Here is a 17916-nt window from a genome sequence, read left to right as displayed (position 1 = left end):
TAATTCGAATTTTGATAATATTTAAGTAGAAAATTCAAATGTAGTTTTTCAGTCATTTTGACAGCCCTAGACAGTCTACTAATTCTCTAATGACTGGTCGTTACTTATATTTAGTAGAATGTATAAATTGAACTATCAAAATAAGCGTAAATAAAGCGTTACAAAAAATATCTAATTTGTAAAATATTTCTACTTAGAGTAGGTTACATTTTTAATGAATGAAATAAGGATGTTTTGCACTTTTTACTCCCATACTTTATTTTATTTATTTATTTGTTACTATACTTTTTTTTTTCACTGGAATGACAAACAATTGAGCAAGTTATGTGAAGTAAACAAACTGTACCTAATTTAATCTGGTATAATATGGTATCTACCTTGATTAACGTCTATTTCCATACAGCTACAATATGGTATTCTTTATTTTGAATACTATATTTTATATGTGTTTTTTTAAAGATTTAAATTAACTACTGTATGCAATATCTGCATTTTCAGAATAATAACATTCATTTAAAAACCTGTTCACTCATTTACTGTAGATATGGTCTATGATACATGCCTTATTATGGTGTTGTTTGTGTGGATGTGTTGTGTAGGTCATCTCAGACCTGGAGTCATGGAATGAGGAGCTGTCTCAGCAGATGAATGAGTTTGACACTGAGGATCTGACACTAGCGGAGCAGAGACTGCAGCATCACGCAGATAAAGCTCTCACCATGTGCAACATCATCTTCTTCGTCGTAATACAGGGGGGGGAGGTACTTGTGGTGTGTGACAGAAGTTCAGGCCTCAGGTGAGCACACATTCAAACATTTCTATACTAGGTTAAAAGATTCTGTCATTGCATGCACCAACAAAAAAGTACCAGAATGTACTAATATAATTTAATTTTGGGACAGAGTTCACTAAAATGCATTTGATTTTTGGAATACCATGGTATTTAATTATTTAGAGAAAAAATTATAATAATGACCAACTGAACCCATTGCAAAATTTGCATGGGAATATTTTCACCCTCACATGAAATTCCAGATAGCTTGGATTCCTGTTAAAATGACTGGATTTTGCTGCTACAGTAAATGTTACTGCACTTTGTTACTGTCATTGTTTGGTAGCCACCACAGTACTTTTTTTGTAAGGGTGCACACACAAAAGTCCACTTGCAGTACATTGCAGGTGGTCAGGTGACTGTGTATTCTATTCGACATGCACACACGAGCAGTATGGCACTAAATCAAGATATCGGATCCATAACAGGTGTAAATGTGAGCTAATAATGCATTCGAGATTTGTGCACAAGCTGCAGAGAAACAGAGTGCATGACTTTATATGATGCTTTTGTAAGCCAACCTTTGCGGTCAAGGGCTCACTGTCATGAGGCATTGGAGATGTGTGTGTGAGTGTGTCAGTCCAGAGCAGGCTTAGTGGGGAGGAGTGGATGCAGCTAAACGCTAAACTCTAAAGCCAACCACATCATGTCCATCCAGGCACCCAGCAGCCCTCCCTTCCTCTCACCCGACACTGTAATCCTATAGACTCACACTGCCTAGCAAAATCACTGGTCACACACACACATAAGATTTGACATCTGACAGCACGCACAGATAGCAGAGACCAAAACGAATCCTCATTTTACTAGCATCCTTTTGTGGAGGCACATATACAAACGCAAAACTGGAGTACTCTCAGAGCTTTAGCCCAATGCAGCTCTGGGCTGCGGGTATAAAATGTGAGTATGTTTGTGTGTGTGTGTTTACGTTTACTAACAATGCTAAAACCCAGGTATCTGCACTTCTGTACATTCTATTTGTCATAGGTCAGTTATCCTTTTTGTTAATTTAGTTGGTTGGTTTAGTTTAACAAGTCATGCTACTTCTGCCAAAAATGACTATAAAGGCAGTTTGAAATCGAAATTGAATGCATACATATTGCAGGTTGCGTTGTGCATGATTCATCAGTGCACATTATTCTAAACAAAAATGTTAATCAGGATGTAATAACTTTGTGATTTTGTGAATTTAAACTTATAATATCAGCGGACTTGGTGTGTATAAAATAAAACATTCCATCTGAATATTGACAAAAAGGTCACATTACAAAGGTTAGATGCATTGTGAATTGCAGTGTGTTGTTTCTGTTTGTCAATGAAAAAAAAATCTTCTTTTGTTTTCCACTGAAGAATGAAAATCAAACAGGTTTGGAACAACATGAGGGTGAATAAATGATTACAGAATTTGAATTTATGGGTAATCTATCTCTTTAAACTGGGATTGGAGGAAAAAAAACAATAAGGATAATAATTCACCTGATTTTTTGTGAAATCCCCATAATTTAAATAGAGTTTAGTTCAAATAAATCAGATATGTGTGATCCTCACCTTTCTCTTTTAAGGTTTACTGTGGCCTCTGTGTTCTGTAATCAGGTCTTTGTCTTGTCCAATTGCTGTCTTGGCAAAAAATCACAGGCTGAATAAAGTCTTCGTACTAAAGTCTTCTTACGGATTACCAAAATATCCTGGCTTTGCATGTGATGCTATTTCTTATTTATCCAGTTGGGCTTTTTAATATATATATATATATATATATATATATATATATATATATATATATATATATATATATATATATATATATATATATATATATATATATATATTTTTTTTTTTTTTTTTAATCAAAAGTCTACTCAGGAAAAATATGAAATTGTTATATTTTAATTTAAACCTGAATAAATTAAAATCAATACAACAAACACTAAAATGGTGTGTAAATATGTTGTGATTTAAATGTTATTTTTCTCACATTACCTTTTTGTTTGCTGGTTATTTATTTTTTTATTTTTATTTTTTTGCATTATGGTAATTAGAACAGAATAGAAATTTATGCTTAATTGTCATGAAAATAAAGTGAGAGTGCAAAAGGTAAATATTTCAGCACTAGGCAATATTTTCCTAATTTCTTGTCATTAATATAATATATATTTAATGTGTTTTTGCTTCATAAAAATGACCTAAGTATTGTTCATGCCAGGCTGTCAGTACTAAGTCTAATATGACAAAAGCTGGATTTATTTGTGTCGGGGAGATTATTTATGCCCTTGCGTTACACCTCTACATTTCTTTGTTTCTCTGTGTTTCTCTTTCTCTGTCAAGGTGTGGAGTTGTTGTGCGACCGTGATGTTGACATGGCGACGCGGGTGCAGGACCTGTTGGATTTCCTGCATGAGAAACAGCAGGAGCTGGACGCAGTGGCAGAGCAGCACAGGAGACACCTGGAGCAGTGTGTGCAGCTCCGTCACTTACAGGCCGAGGTCAAACAGGTAACATCTGTCTGTCTGACTGACTGTCTGCCTCTCTGTCTACCCACGCAGAAACTTATTCAGGGGACATGCGTACAGGCATTTTCAGATCATGATACAGCTTTGTCAGCAAAAAACAAAACAACCATCGTGTGATGGGTTCTTTCTAACGCACCTTCATATTTAATAGGTGCCATGATTACAATAGAGATTTAATTTTGGGAAAGGTGGGAATTTTCTCTGTCTGTACCTGAGCAGTGACTCATGCGTAGTGAATGTAGGCTAAACTGAGGTTGAAAATCAGACATTACCTTGTACATTAATACCACTGACACCTTGCTACATATCTTGGGTTTATTACATTGTCACACAGTGTAGCTTTTTGTGATGTAACTATGATAGGTTGTATTCTTCCAGTAATCAAAGAGTAAGCTAAAAAATATTTTAGGCAGTGACATTCTTTCACAAAAAATTATACATGTAGGTTTCAGTGGGGCTAAAGGCACACCTTAAAGAGAATGTGAACTTTTTTCAGTACTCCTATAGTGTCTGATATCAGTAAAAAAATCTTTTTTTATTTAAAATTGATATAACAACACATAAAGGAATCATAAAAGTAGTTTGTTTTGTTTATAAATGTGTATAGATTGTAATATAAATGTTTGAGATGTCAACAAGGTCCTTTTATCCCACAACAAGGGTAAATAAATTAAAATTTCATAAATGTCATAAATTTTAATATAATGATTTTATTATTAACATGGTTATTATCTCTAAGGTAGACACCTTAATTTAATTTAATTTAATTTAATTTAATTTAATTTAATTTAATTTAATTTAATTTAATTTAATTTAATTTAATTAGAGACATTCACCATGTTAATAATAAAATAATCATTTAAATTTTTGACATTTATGAAATTTTTTATTTACCCTGGAATTTTAAGTTTTACTTTAATTTAATTACTTTTTTAATTAAATTAACAGTCATTATTACATTACATTATTGCCAAAATATAATTTGTTAATATTCAGATAGTGAGAAGCTTGATTTTTATATTAAAATACGCATTTGAAATACTAAATTACTATTAACTACTGATCTGTTAAGCATTATATAATGTTTGTTAAAAATTAGTTAATGTAGCCATTTTAATATTGAGTGAAGTGCAGTGTTAATAGTTTTGAATAGCATCTCTGTCTACATACAGTACTGATGGGAAACAGAGCAGTTTTATAGCACTGGGCACGCTTAAAATCAGAAGGAAAAACTAGGCCAGGAGGAGCAGCTGGTAATCTCATTTCATCCTTTCAGTTATTTATTTTATTATTTATATATTTATTTTTGTCTGGACTGCTCTAGAGGAAAAGAGTGATTAGAGATGTCGAGGAGCTGGGACGCCCGAGTGGTTTAAGGCCTGACACGGCCACAGAGTATTTGAGTGGGTGTGTGGTGGTTAGTAGACATGTAATCATCTATTTGACTTTACAGTGAAAATGTATGCCTGTGTGGCTGTGTGTTTATAAACGTTTATGCAAGGAGCATAGTTGTGTTATCTGTCACTGGCAGTGTATCAGCACTAAAGCAGGTTTTTAAAGTGTGAGTCAGTGTGTTAGGAAACGGTGTGGAATTTAGACCTAAAGGTGGAGTCAAAGAAAACATCTGTCAGTATTAAATATGTTCACTTTCCCCACTGATGCAACCCAACAGTTAACAGCACACTACAAGTTTACATGTCTCAACTTTTTCGTGCTTTTCAGTTTAGTGTAAAAGGCAGCATTGTATGTTTTATACTACAATACTTTATACTAAAAATTAGAATATGTTTAAATAGAGGATAGAAAATTCTGTTTTCTATGACGTGCCCCTTTTAAATGCTTTGTGTATGTGTGTTTCAGGTGCTGGGTTGGATCCGTAATGGGGAGTCGATGCTCAATGCAGGTCTCATCACAGCCAGCTCTCTACAGGAGGCAGAACAACTGCAGCGGGAACATGAGCAATTTCAGCACGCTATTGAGGTACCAAACAATCTTTTCCAAACAACACACATTTATTTGTATTTAAATGTGGATGTTCCATAGACATGCCATTCCTGTTTTATTTGTATTGTTTTGTTTTATTTTTTCTTATGCTAGTAATTAGTTTTTTTTTTGCTCCAAAAATACATCAACTGTCACTCATTCAATATTAGTTGCTTTATCTTTCTTTTTTCTGTTGTCTCTTTTAGAAATGTATATGTAAATTATAGAATAAATAAATAAATGTCCTCATGATGGCCACAGTTTTTCTTGTCAAATGAATAACTCCACTTACTTTTTAAAGTGAGGTGTTGGGCCAGAAAAGCAAGGAAAATGATTTTCCATGGCATGAACCATTTCTTAATATGTCCTACTAATTTCTAGTCATTTTCACTTTCTCTTCTTGTTTTTCACTTTCTCTTTCATTTTCCTTATCATTTCATCGCACACAGAAAACCCATCAGAGTGCACTGCAGGTGCAGCAGAAGGCAGAGGCTCTGTTACAGGCCAATCATTACGACATGGACATGATCCGTGACTGTGCAGAGAAGGTAGCGTCTCACTGGCAGCAGCTCATGCTGAAGATGGAAGACCGTCTCAAACTGGTCAATGCCTCAGTGGCTTTCTACAAGACATCAGAGCAGGTCAGTGAGCTTGTCTTGATAGTGATTCTGTCATTCTTATACAAATTGACTACAAATGTTGAAGCCTTAAATCATATTTATTTTGCCTCAGCAACTTGGTGTTTTCTGAATGTGATAAAGTTGTTTCTATCCTTTCTGATGATTTGCATGTACGAAGGAAGCTAAAACATATTGTTTTTGTTTGTTTGTTTGTGTTTATTTGTATTTTTTCCTAATTCTCTGTATTTTGTGGACAATTTTTTGTAAACAAATTAGTCAGCCATGACAATCTTTGTAATAATTATGGGATAAAAATTCATTATTATGACCAATGCCAATATAACCAATGATCTGTTGCTGGCAGCTGACTCTGGGCTTTTAACCATATCCTTCTTGACTTGAGCGCTGCCTTTGATACTGTCTTTGATAGGATAGCTTCTGTTGGGATTACTGGCTCTCCTCTGTCTTGTTTAGGTTGTATCTTTCTGGGTGCACTCAGCATATTCAATTAAAACGTTTCAGATCAAGAACATCTATAGTCACCTCTGGTGTTCCCCAGGGTTCTATTTTGGGCCCGCTTCTTTTCATTATTTATAGACTCCCCCATGGTTACATTTTAAGGCTTTTAGACTTTTTGTCATAATTTCTACTTATGTCAGTTTTGACTTGCCTCATAATTATGACTCAGTGTCTCATAATTTTTATTCAATAAGTATGACCTAGTATCTCATAATTCAGACTTTTTTTCTTATGTGGTGGAAATAGGCTTCCAAAGAGCATTAAGATATTTTTGCTCATATTTATCATGTGATTGTTCTGCAGGTGTGTAGTGTACTGGAAAGTTTAGAGCAGGAATACAAACGAGAAGAAGACTGGTGTGGAGGGACTGATAAACTGGGACCAAACTCAGATTCTGATCATGTGACGCCCATGGTCAGTAAACACCTGGAGCAGAAAGAGGCCTTCCTCAAGGTACCGAGCACATACACTCATGCACTCAGGTTCTCAAGTATCATTCCGATCATGACATTAAAAATTTAGTGCACATTTACTCAGAACTGACTCTTTTTTTTTCTCTCTCTCTCTCTCTGTTTGAAGGCATGCACATTAGCAAGACGCAACGCTGATGTCTTCCTCAAGTACTTGCACAGAAACAGCGTGAATATGCCGGGAATGCTCGCACATGTCAAAGCCCCTGAACAACAAGTCAAGAGTAAGACTACATCCTCATTTTAAAAAGCAGTTTTATGACTGGTTTAAATGAGAGTAAGAATAGTTAATATTTTTGGAAAGCAGCTCCTGATAACCCCGAAAGAACTTAAATTACATCATTTGTGATCGTACAGATAAGTGCAATACATCAATCGAATCGTTTAAAGGGTCTACTTTTTTTTGTATACAGACATAATAACAACAAAACTTTGTGCACTTATAAAATAAAGAAACAAGGAGTGCTGTCTGCAGCCTTTGTCTGCGCTGATCTTCAGATACAAATCATTAAAATTAACCATCAGATTGCTATAGAAAGCCTGACATGTCTACTTTTAAACTAAACTAAACTTTAAACTAGTGCTGCTGAAAACAAATATTCTGTGATAAAGTAATCCATATGAAAACAACGCGATGTCCGTTTTTCACGTCTCCCTTCATTATCTTATAATGCGACCACGCCCCCGCGCCGAGCGCGCTTTTGAGATTCAATGTTTCACTGAAGCGCGCGGCTTTTGAATACGCCCACACAACAGAAGACAACGCAGCGAGATTGTTCTTCAAGTTTTTTTTATTTTTACTGTTTGCTTCGCGGATGAGAGGAATAAGACATAATTCACCCCAAAAAGATGTGATGTGGTTGAGGATTTGAGATTTGGATTTCCTCAGAAAAAAGAATGAAGCACTTTATTCAGCAGAGATCATAAACATGAGTAAGTCTCTTTTTATTGATTTATATACTTGTACTTGTTTTCACATAACGTGTAAACATTTTACTAGTTAGACTTTTTCCAAAGACTTTTTCCAAACTATAATTCCTGACTAATGTATAATCAAGTGAAATATTATGAAGTTTCAATAACAATATACACTACTATACCATTCAAAGCTTTATGTAAATAATATAAATGTACCAATAAATGTAACTGTAATCAAATGTACAAATCATTGCTGTTCTTTTCAATTTACCCCCCCTAAAAAACCTAAAAAAAAATATTCTCAGCTCTTTTCAACATTAATAATAATAATAATAATAATAATAATAATAATAATGATAATAAAATAACAATAAATGTTTTTTTGTGAAAATAAGATTGTTAAAAGGATTTCTGAAGGATTGTGTGACTGGAGTATTGATGCAAAAAATTCAGTTTGAAAGTCAGCTTTGATTTTTCCTAATAAACTGTTTAACTGCACTCACAAGTGAATATTAAATTATGTTGTTGGATAATTAATATATTCTAAATAAACTACAAACATCAAATTATATAGATTTATTTTGTCCTCACATTCTTTCTTGTAACTCATCCCTCTCAGTGACACAGCTGACTGAATGGCATTTCATTATGCAGCTCATTATGCAGGCCTTTGTCTTCTCAGGTGTGAATTCATGATAGTTGACGCCTACTCGCATATGACTTTTTACCAACAAAAAGTGTCTTAGAAAAATTTAAATCAATATATTGTTTTCTGTAAGTGAGTAAACAAGATGATTTTCACATCATTTAGAAAAAAAAAATTCTAGGCTACAAGCTCCAGTTCTCAAAATTCCTGGAACCAATTTTCTGTATGTGTTTTATTGCCTTATTCAAGTGATTTAACATTTTTAGTTTTTCACTAACCACGCATAACATTTTTTTTTCTCAAAAACACAATCATGTACATACATGCTGCTCACATATTATTATAGCCTAGTTTTTGTGCTGATTACAGTGAGATTAGACTTTAGCCATTTAGATATTTATAAGAAACTGAAAAAAGCACAAATGTCAGGGCATGACAAAACTTCTCCAGGCCCCAAAAATACCCTTAGACTCCAGAGGGTTAAAGGACCAAATTTAACCATCATTTGCTATTTAATTACCATTATTATATGTGACCCTGGACTACAAAACCAGTCATAAGGGTCCATTTTTCATATATCATAATTAGATTTATACATCATCTGAAAGATGAATAAATAAGCTTTCCATTGATATATGGCTTGTTAGAATAAGAAATGAAAATCTGGAATCTGAGAGTGCAAAAAAATAAAAAATATTGAGAAAAATTGCTTTTAAAGCTGTCCAGAGGAAATCCTTAACAATGCATATTACTAATCAAAATTAAGTTTTGATATGTGAAATAAAAATATGACATGACATACAGCCAAGTATGGTGACCCATACTCAGAATTTGTGCTCTGCATTTAACCCATCCAAAGTGCACACACACAGCAGTGAACACACACCCGGAGCAGTGGGCAGCCATTTATGCTGCAGCGCCCGGGGAGCAGTTGGGGGTTCGGTGCCTTGCTCAAGGGCACCTCAGTCGTGGTATTGCTGGCCCGAGACTCGAACCCACAACCTTAGGGTTAGGGGTTCTATAGAACTTATGGGGAATTATATCATTTATGGGGAAGTCGTGGCCTAATGGTTATAACCATTAGGCCACGACTTCCCCATAAATTATATATTTACGGTAGGAAATTTACAAAATATCTTCATGGAACATTTTTTTTATTTAATTCCCTAATGATTTTTGGCGATAATTTTGACCCATACAATGTATGTTTGGCTTTTGCTACAAATATACCCATGCTACTTAAGACTAGTTTTGTGGTCCAGGGTCACATATTGTATTGACTCCAGGGTTCACGTATGTTCTGTGTTTCTAATTCCATGTCCTGCAGACATCCTTAATGAGTTGCTGCAGCGGGAGAACCGGGTTCTGCACTTCTGGACCATGAGGAAGAGAAGGCTTGACCAGTGTCAGCAGTATGTGGTGTTTGAACGCAGCGCCAAACAGGTCAGTACTGGTTTAATCCCAGTCTGAACCAGTAAAAAAACAGAGTGGTGTACAGACAGTCTAGCCTGTTTTTTGAGTCATCGTATAGTCTGGTCCTAATTGCATCAAGTAAACTTAGCCAAAAAGAGTCTGTTTGTGAGAAGGTGCACCTGAGATTGAAGCAAAGTGGTAACTTGATATGATGGTTAAAATGCCACTGCACTCTCTTACTTTTGCAGACAAAAGCAAAATATAGTGTAAAATGTGATTTCTGAATTTCTGTGTAAGGATTGCTTTACAGAAGATGAACAAATTAAAACAAAGAGAAAGATTTCCTTAAAGCCATTGCAAAACCAGTGGCTTGTTAATGTGGGCAACTCATCAAAAATATGATTCATTAATAGTAAGGTACACATTTTTAAAAGCAAACAGCTTACATATTGTATATAGATAAATGGAGAGCTAATTTTAACAGATGTAATTCAGCCACAAATCATTTATTCAATGCCATTTCCAGAAAACTGAAATGATGATAAATGTCTGTTTTTAATGCAGTGCAGTGCCATATTTGTGTGAAATGTGCATCATACAGAACATAGGAGTGGAATATATCATCTCCTCACTTTCATCCAACGTCAGTTTCGCCGACAGAATTTTATTATTCAGACCCTCAGATCAAATTATTTTATTTCATACACAATTGACTGGAAGCCGCCGCAGTCCACAACAAGTATTTCTGGAGTCTCAAATAACAGAACCATGTCAGGTCAAGCATTCAGTGGTTTGCGTGTCTGCTGTATAAACCCGAGAGAGGTTCAACTGTCATGTATCACATGCTTAAAAAAAGTGTATGTATTTGTAGCTCTTACTAGCACTTCATTTATATTTTGCCCTATTATGGTGAAAATGTATCTGCCTAAAAAAATAACTGAAAATGTTCTCCTAATGCACATTTTCTGAAGTTGTGTAAATTGTGTCTGCTGCATAATTACAGTGAAGGGTTTCAGGAAGTCTGTGGTACTGGATGGAGTTTCTCTCTTCATTCTGTGTTTAAACGCTTAGTAACTGAGAGGAAGGACTCTAGTTTGACCACACAGTGCTCTGCTGCAGTACTCACAGTCTTGTCCTGACGTTCCCCAGGCCGTGTGATGAGGGTGGCCCGCAAAGTTCCTCTTTGACACACAGAAACATTTTGTCAGTAAAAATTAGTGGCAAACCTGTTCTGAAATAAGTTGCTTTTAAATTGATGTGAAAATGTTGATGGCTTTCAAAATGAGATTGAGCACTTTTAGAGATCTCACTCCCTCTTGTGGATTCATGAGAGTATAACATATACACATGCGTTCCCACACATTGGCTTTTTTATATATATCCTTGTCTGGATTTCCCTTTTACATCTATTGTTAATAAAAGCTAATTATAATTTCTATAAACTAAACCTAACCTTGAAGACGTTGTTTTGTCCCTTTACTGCTATTCTTTTGAGGCATTTTTTAAAAGCTTTGCCCTCATAAGATAAGAAAAACAACAACAAAAAGCATGCACATATTCAAGTTTTATCCTCTAACCATCTTGAATTACTTGTCATTTGAACTTTTTTTTGCAGGCTTTGGAATGGATCCATGATACAGGAGAGTTTTACCTATCCACACATACCTCCAAAGGCTCCACTATACATCACACACAGGAACTGCTGAAAGAACATGAGGAATTCCAGATTACAGCTAAGGTATGTCTCAATATAGGAACATTTTGCTTTCATATTTTCTAGATGCCTGTAAACTGAATCAGAACGCTTGTACATCAATATGAACACATTGTATTGTCCATTTATTGTCACCATTTACTCTCTTCCGCCTTGTTTCAAACCCAGCTTTATTCCGAGTCTTGTGAACAGATTTTACATACACGTTGTAATATGCTAAATCAATAAAAAAAGTAAAAATAGATAAATGAATAAACAAATAAATAAAATTTGTTTATATAATTAACTTTAAATTAAAATAACAAAATTAAATTAAAAAAACTTTTTTTTGTCGCTAGTTGCTGAGGCAATATTTCTTATTTTCATTAAGTTTAACTTTATTTACTAAAATAACTAATAAAGTAACTGAAATAATAATAAGAGAAACTACATAGACATATTGGAGAAATAAAAATGACAAAAATGTGCAACATTACTAAAACTTTAACTAAAATTTAAATAAAAAACAGAACATATACAAAAAAAAATTTAATATGATAATATTTTGTGGCCAAAAATATTTTTTTTTTCAGATTATATATATTATATTATATTATATTATATTATATTATATTATATTATATATATTATATTATATTATATTATATATTAATGTGGGAAAATGTTTATTGATTTTCATTTTGGCCAAACTGTCCCTTTAATTTTACAACTTAGTTCATCCAAAGTTATTCTATGACTGTGATTGTCAGCATGTTGCAGGTTTATCATCTTTCCAGCAAATCACAATACACCTCTCAGATTGTATTTACACTCTGATCTGTGCCTCTGTGGAATCAGTGTAGCTCTCTCTATAGCTCACTCTCTCTCTCTCTCTCTTTCTCCCTAGCAAACCAAAGAGCGGGTAAAGTTGTTGATCCAGCTGGCTGATGGTTTTTGTGAGAAGGGCCACGCCCATGCGAACGAGATTCAGAAATGGGTCGCCTCGGTGGATAAACGCTACCGTGACTTTTCCCTCCGCATGGACAAGTACCGTTCCTGCCTGGAGAAAGCACTCGGCCTGTCCACTGACTCCAACAAAGCGGTGAGAGGGCTGGGAGAGTGGGTGTGTTGATGTGGCCTGCATGGCTGGAGTGTGGATGAGCTGTATTTGTGTTGTAAGGGTCGTTAACCATGTAAAAGTATGAAAGAAAGGTGATTTCTGACCATTGAAACATTTCTTTTGGGCTTTCAGAGTAAAGATCTCCAGTTGGACATCATTCCAGCCAGTGCTCCTGGTGCAGATATCAAGCTCAGAGACGCCAATCATGAACTCAATGAGGAGAAACGCAAATCAGCCCGCAGAAAAGAGTATGTCTTTTAAACCTGATTATATGATATCAAGCCAACAGCAGGAAGTGCTGAAAGGGCGGAGTTAATACTTCATCTGAAGAAAGTCCAGCTTTAGTTACTTTGTGTTTTGAGGAAACACCCATAAATATGCATACTAAAGTAAACATGGTTTCATTTTTTAGGTTTTTGTACTAGAATGAAACCCCTTCCAGAGGTATTGTGCTTTCAAACAAATGTTGACAATAGGTCTCTGGTGCATTGCCTGTTACCTCTCTCTTTTCAGGTTTATATTGGCAGAGCTCATTCAGACCGAGAAGGCATATGTGAGAGACCTGCGGGAGTGTATGGATGTAAGTGCTGTTGTCACAGTTTGCTCCATACGGACCAACGTTTAGAGGGTGTGGTACACCAATATCCACTTTGGACAGATCACAAAAGCCCTGTGCTATAAATGTATTCACTGCAGTACAGCCTAAGAACAATCCAGTTCATCCAGGAATAGCTACTGTTTGATCTCATGAAAAGATTCAGTGTCATTAAAACACTGACCATGTTTACATGCACCATTTTTGAATCCAAAAAAGTGCTTCACAGCTATTGCAATATTCATGCACTTTGGAATACACATGTAATCATATTTCGAAAATAATACACATGCATTCTTTTTCTTTCATTCTCTTCTGGAAAAAAAAAAACTGTCTGTGATTCATTTATTATGATGCATTTTTGTAATTTTGCACAGTAATTTAATCAGCTCATTTATTTTCATTCACATCCTGGACAATAGCATCATCTCAAAGGGTGTTTTAACCCATCTGTATATTGATTTATGTTTATTTCAATTAAGGTTTGTAACATAAATCAATAGTCATCAATAGTTCGATCTGCTTGTTCTTTAGTAGCACCCAGAATTACTTTTGTTATGTTGTTTCAGTGTATATTCAGGATAATATGGTTTATAACCCAAAATTCTGATTAATACAGGTTAATACCACAGGACTTTGTCAAACAGTCATTTAAAAAAAAATAGAAAGTTGAAAATATAATTAAAACTGTAAAAACTTGTTACAAATGTAGTAGCCAACTATCCACAATCTGAACACATCCAGATAGATAAAGTCTAATAATTAAACACTGAAATACAGAATTTGTCTTTGAAAGTGTAATCACATTTTTGGAAAAAATTCTAAGTGTTAGTGTGTGTTTCAGACATATCTGTGGGAGATGACCAGTGGTGTGGAGGAGATACCCCCAGGGATTGTCAATAAAGAGCACATCATTTTCGGCAACATGCAAGACCTATACGAGTTCCATCACAAGTATATGAACCTTATAAACTGCTATTCTTATAATTCTGTATTTCTAACTTCCTTTACTTACCATTTCCCTGTGCCCTTCTCTGTCTTTTTCTCAGTATTTTCCTTAAAGAACTGGAAAAATATGAGCAGCTTCCAGAGGATGTGGGTCACTGTTTTGTCACATGGGTGAGTGTCAGTGTGCAAGAGATAATCTTATCAAGAACTGCACCAGACTCATGTAACATTATATTGACATTAAATCAGATCAGATCATTAGAACGCATATCTGGGTTGCACTGTATTTGACAGTACATGCACTTACAGTTTACATACAATGAAAGTATTAAGTAATATAAGGAATAATATATAAATTTTAGACTTAGGGCCCTATCATACACCCAGTGCAATGCACTGAAAGTGTCAAAAAACTTTTTGCTAGTTTCAGCCTGACGCAGTTCTCATTTTCACATCCTGCGCTATTGTTGTTTAAATAGCAAATGCATTTGGGCACATTGTTGGTGCATATCTATTTTGAGGAACTGAAAATAGACTGCGCCATAGACCAACTCAAACCAGGGCTAAAGTCTGGCGCAATATTTTTTCTTTATTATTTAAAGAGTACACTTTGCTTATTACACACACAGGGACGCGAAGCATCACACAAACATTTTACAAATGAAAAATTACATTCCGCCATGTAAATAGCAAACCCACCATGGCGCAAATGCAACTGGTTTTTAAAGCAGATGGGAGATGAGACTCTGATTGGCTTTTTGCATGTTACGCCAAAAAAAACACCCATTACTCATTAAGAGAATAGGGACAACCTGTTAAGACCACGGGCGCGATGACCATTTTCCCGTCGTTAAACTAGCAAAGTGGATCTGGACACACCCTGAGTGCACCTGCACCGTGCGCTTTAGACCATGCGCTTAGATCGTTAAAATAGGGCCCTTAAATGGGTTTAGTTTTAGGTTCAGGGTTAGCACCTTGTTATTGTAGTATTAATTATTGTTATTATAGTCAGACGTTTGGGAAGTTCTTTGTACTTTCTATTCATCAAAGAACCCTAAAAAAAGTTTCCCCCAAAAAATATTAAGTAGCACAATCTTTTTTTCAACCGTGATGATAAAACTAAATATTACTTGAGCAACAAATCAGCATATTTGAATGATTTTTCTTTTTTTTTAAGCATCATGTGAAACCAAACGGAAACCTCTGGCTCACTCTCGTGAAGCCAATGCGGAAGTGACTTAAACTGTAATTCGTCAACCGGCCGCTAGAGGCTGGCTGCAAAAGCCATGTTAAAACTTTACAGCAGAAAAAAAAAACATGTTTACAGCCTGGTTCAAAAAATTATTTTGGTCTATATAGCAAATTTTGCCCTTCATGACAACTGTGAGGGGAGTGAATTTTTTTATAACTCATCCGTTTAAATTATATTAAGCCTTAAAGTTCTGCATAATTAAGGACTTGAGTGATAGGTGGATTGCCACTGCTGACACTGGCGTCGTGTTAGGTGGGTGTGGCTTCAGCAACCAGCTCCCGCCTTTTTGCCCATTTTTGATTATCCGTGAGTGACACGCGGTGACACGCTGCCAAGATAGCGACGGCACGCTTCACCCACTTTGAGATTCAAAAACACTCTTCAGAAAACTACGGGTGCTGTCACGGACACTACATACATGTTTTTATACAGTCTGTGTGTGACACTGAAGGCTGAAAATTCAGCTTTGCCATCAGATGAATGAAACACATTTTATATTAAATAATAAAATCAAATTATTTATTGTTGTTTTAATTATAATATTTCACAATGTTAATGTTTTTACTCTGTTTTTGATCAAAAAAGATTCCTGTTAATAGAAAGCCGTGATTGAGCTTATATTTAAAACAATTACAGCTATATTGCACTATTTCTGAATTATCTCTTAAATCAGTATTTATTTCATACTTTCTGATAACAGCTTCTCCTTCTAAAAGAGACACCAGTTATTAGAGTTGAAAACAGAGCATCTTCATGTTCAAAATGTTTAAAATGTTTTATTTGTTTTGTATGTGTGCTTTATTTTTAGGCGGATAAGTTTCGGATGTATGTGAATTACTGTAAGAACAAGCCTGACTCCACTCAGCTGATTCTGGAACATGCAGGGACCTATTTTGATGTGAGTATTAAGTAAATTAATTATAAATTTATTTGATTTTGTGTACAGACATACAATTCTGCGAAAGTATTCCATTTACACAGTTTAACTAAAAGGAAGTTCCATTTATTTATTCAGATTATGTAACACTTTTTGTGTGTATTTGACAGAGAATGTGGGTGTTTATCTGAATATTTATGTGAAGTGTGTATTTGTTGTAGTATTGATGTGTCTGTATGTATTAATGTGTTTATGTATTGGAATGCATGTGTGTATGTGTGTGAGTGAGTGTGTGAATGGCTCCTGTGGTCTGTTAATCAGTTCTGTTCTTGAGCTGGTAGGTGGAGGTCTTAGAGAGAGAGCACTTCCTGTGTGTCTGGGGATGGGTGGGGGACCAGTGATGCCTCACTATTAAACTGTTGCCAGGCGATCAGAACAGACCGACTCTTCTTTCAGGGCTGAGCACTGATGAATGACTGTAGCCTCGAGATCCACTTTTGCAAAATTGCTATCAAGAAGCTATTAAGAATTAAAAAGCTAAAGATAAATGGTTACTGTTTTTTTACAGCACGTGTTTAAGGTGTTTGTGTGAAAAATATTTTTTGTTTAGAGTAAAAGACTTAAGTGTGCTGTACTGTATGTGTACAGGAAATCCAACAGAGACACAGGCTGGCTAATTCCATTTCATCGTACCTTATTAAACCAGTTCAGAGGATCACCAAGTATCAGCTTCTGCTGAAGGTATGTGTACTACAATGCATTAAATAATCACAGCGAAGTTCAGATTCTTCATTATACAACAACCATGCAATAATCAGATTTTAGCACAGACTTAAAAAGAGATACAAACTAAACATACACAACACAAACCTAGCACTGAGCCAACACAAACTCAGCACAGTAACTACAGTACAGATCTTACCCAAAGCCAGCACAGACTAAATATGGATCCTTTACAATACAAAACCTGCAAAAAAAAAAAAAAAAAAAAATCAATGTGAACTAGCTCCTGCTCAGGACCGGCTCAGAACCAGCTTATACCCAGCCCAGGACCAACTTATGACACTTTTCCACTGCGTGGTACGACTCGGCTTGGCAAGGCACGGCTCAGCTAGGCACAGTTTGCATTTCCACTGCAGTTTAGTATCGCTTTATAGTTGGGGGTTTATTTAGACGTCGTTGTAGTCGCACTGCCTCTACTGCCGCGACTCAAAAAAAAAATAAGTTTTCATTCCGCGTCGCCCCATCAAGTTTACGCTCCTCTGCTATCAATGAGAGGAACATCTGTACTTCTGCAACAGACAACGACAACTTTTTGCGCTCATTCAAAACAGTTGTGTTCGATCCTACGCTGGCTGTGCTGATTTAAATCTAGCGGTTCTTTTGAGTTTGTGTCGCAAGTTCAGTGATGCAGGTAGTGGCGATTCTCTCAGGCCAATCCATGATCAGCAGAGTTTACACGTCATGTTTTGGTAATAATACAGTTCACTTGGAACCTCAACCGAGGTGGTACTAAAAAAAGT

At 35.4% G+C, this 17916-nt stretch overlaps 1 protein-coding gene across 1 annotated transcript in view; it reads left to right on the top strand.

Annotated features, from left to right (window-relative positions):
• triob (trio Rho guanine nucleotide exchange factor b) overlaps positions 1 to 17916 on the top strand; it is a 132389-nt gene that overhangs the window by 76380 nt on the left and 38093 nt on the right. The window contains 16 exon segments of the mRNA XM_042740505.1: positions 600 to 773; positions 775 to 796; positions 3155 to 3321; positions 5200 to 5319; positions 5772 to 5963; positions 6765 to 6914; positions 7041 to 7155; positions 9823 to 9938; positions 11524 to 11646; positions 12509 to 12703; positions 12854 to 12969; positions 13235 to 13301; positions 14161 to 14270; positions 14366 to 14435; positions 16325 to 16414; positions 17042 to 17134. Of these exon segments, the coding sequence (XP_042596439.1) occupies positions 600 to 773; positions 775 to 796; positions 3155 to 3321; positions 5200 to 5319; positions 5772 to 5963; positions 6765 to 6914; positions 7041 to 7155; positions 9823 to 9938; positions 11524 to 11646; positions 12509 to 12703; positions 12854 to 12969; positions 13235 to 13301; positions 14161 to 14270; positions 14366 to 14435; positions 16325 to 16414; positions 17042 to 17134 (1920 nt within the window).

This window comes from Cyprinus carpio, chromosome B16 (genome assembly GCF_018340385.1).
Source record: "Cyprinus carpio isolate SPL01 chromosome B16, ASM1834038v1, whole genome shotgun sequence".
NCBI classification, from domain to species: Eukaryota; Metazoa; Chordata; class Actinopteri; order Cypriniformes; family Cyprinidae; genus Cyprinus; species Cyprinus carpio.
The sequence above is the reverse complement of the archived record's forward strand: the minus strand, read 5'-3'. Positions and strand labels throughout refer to the sequence as shown.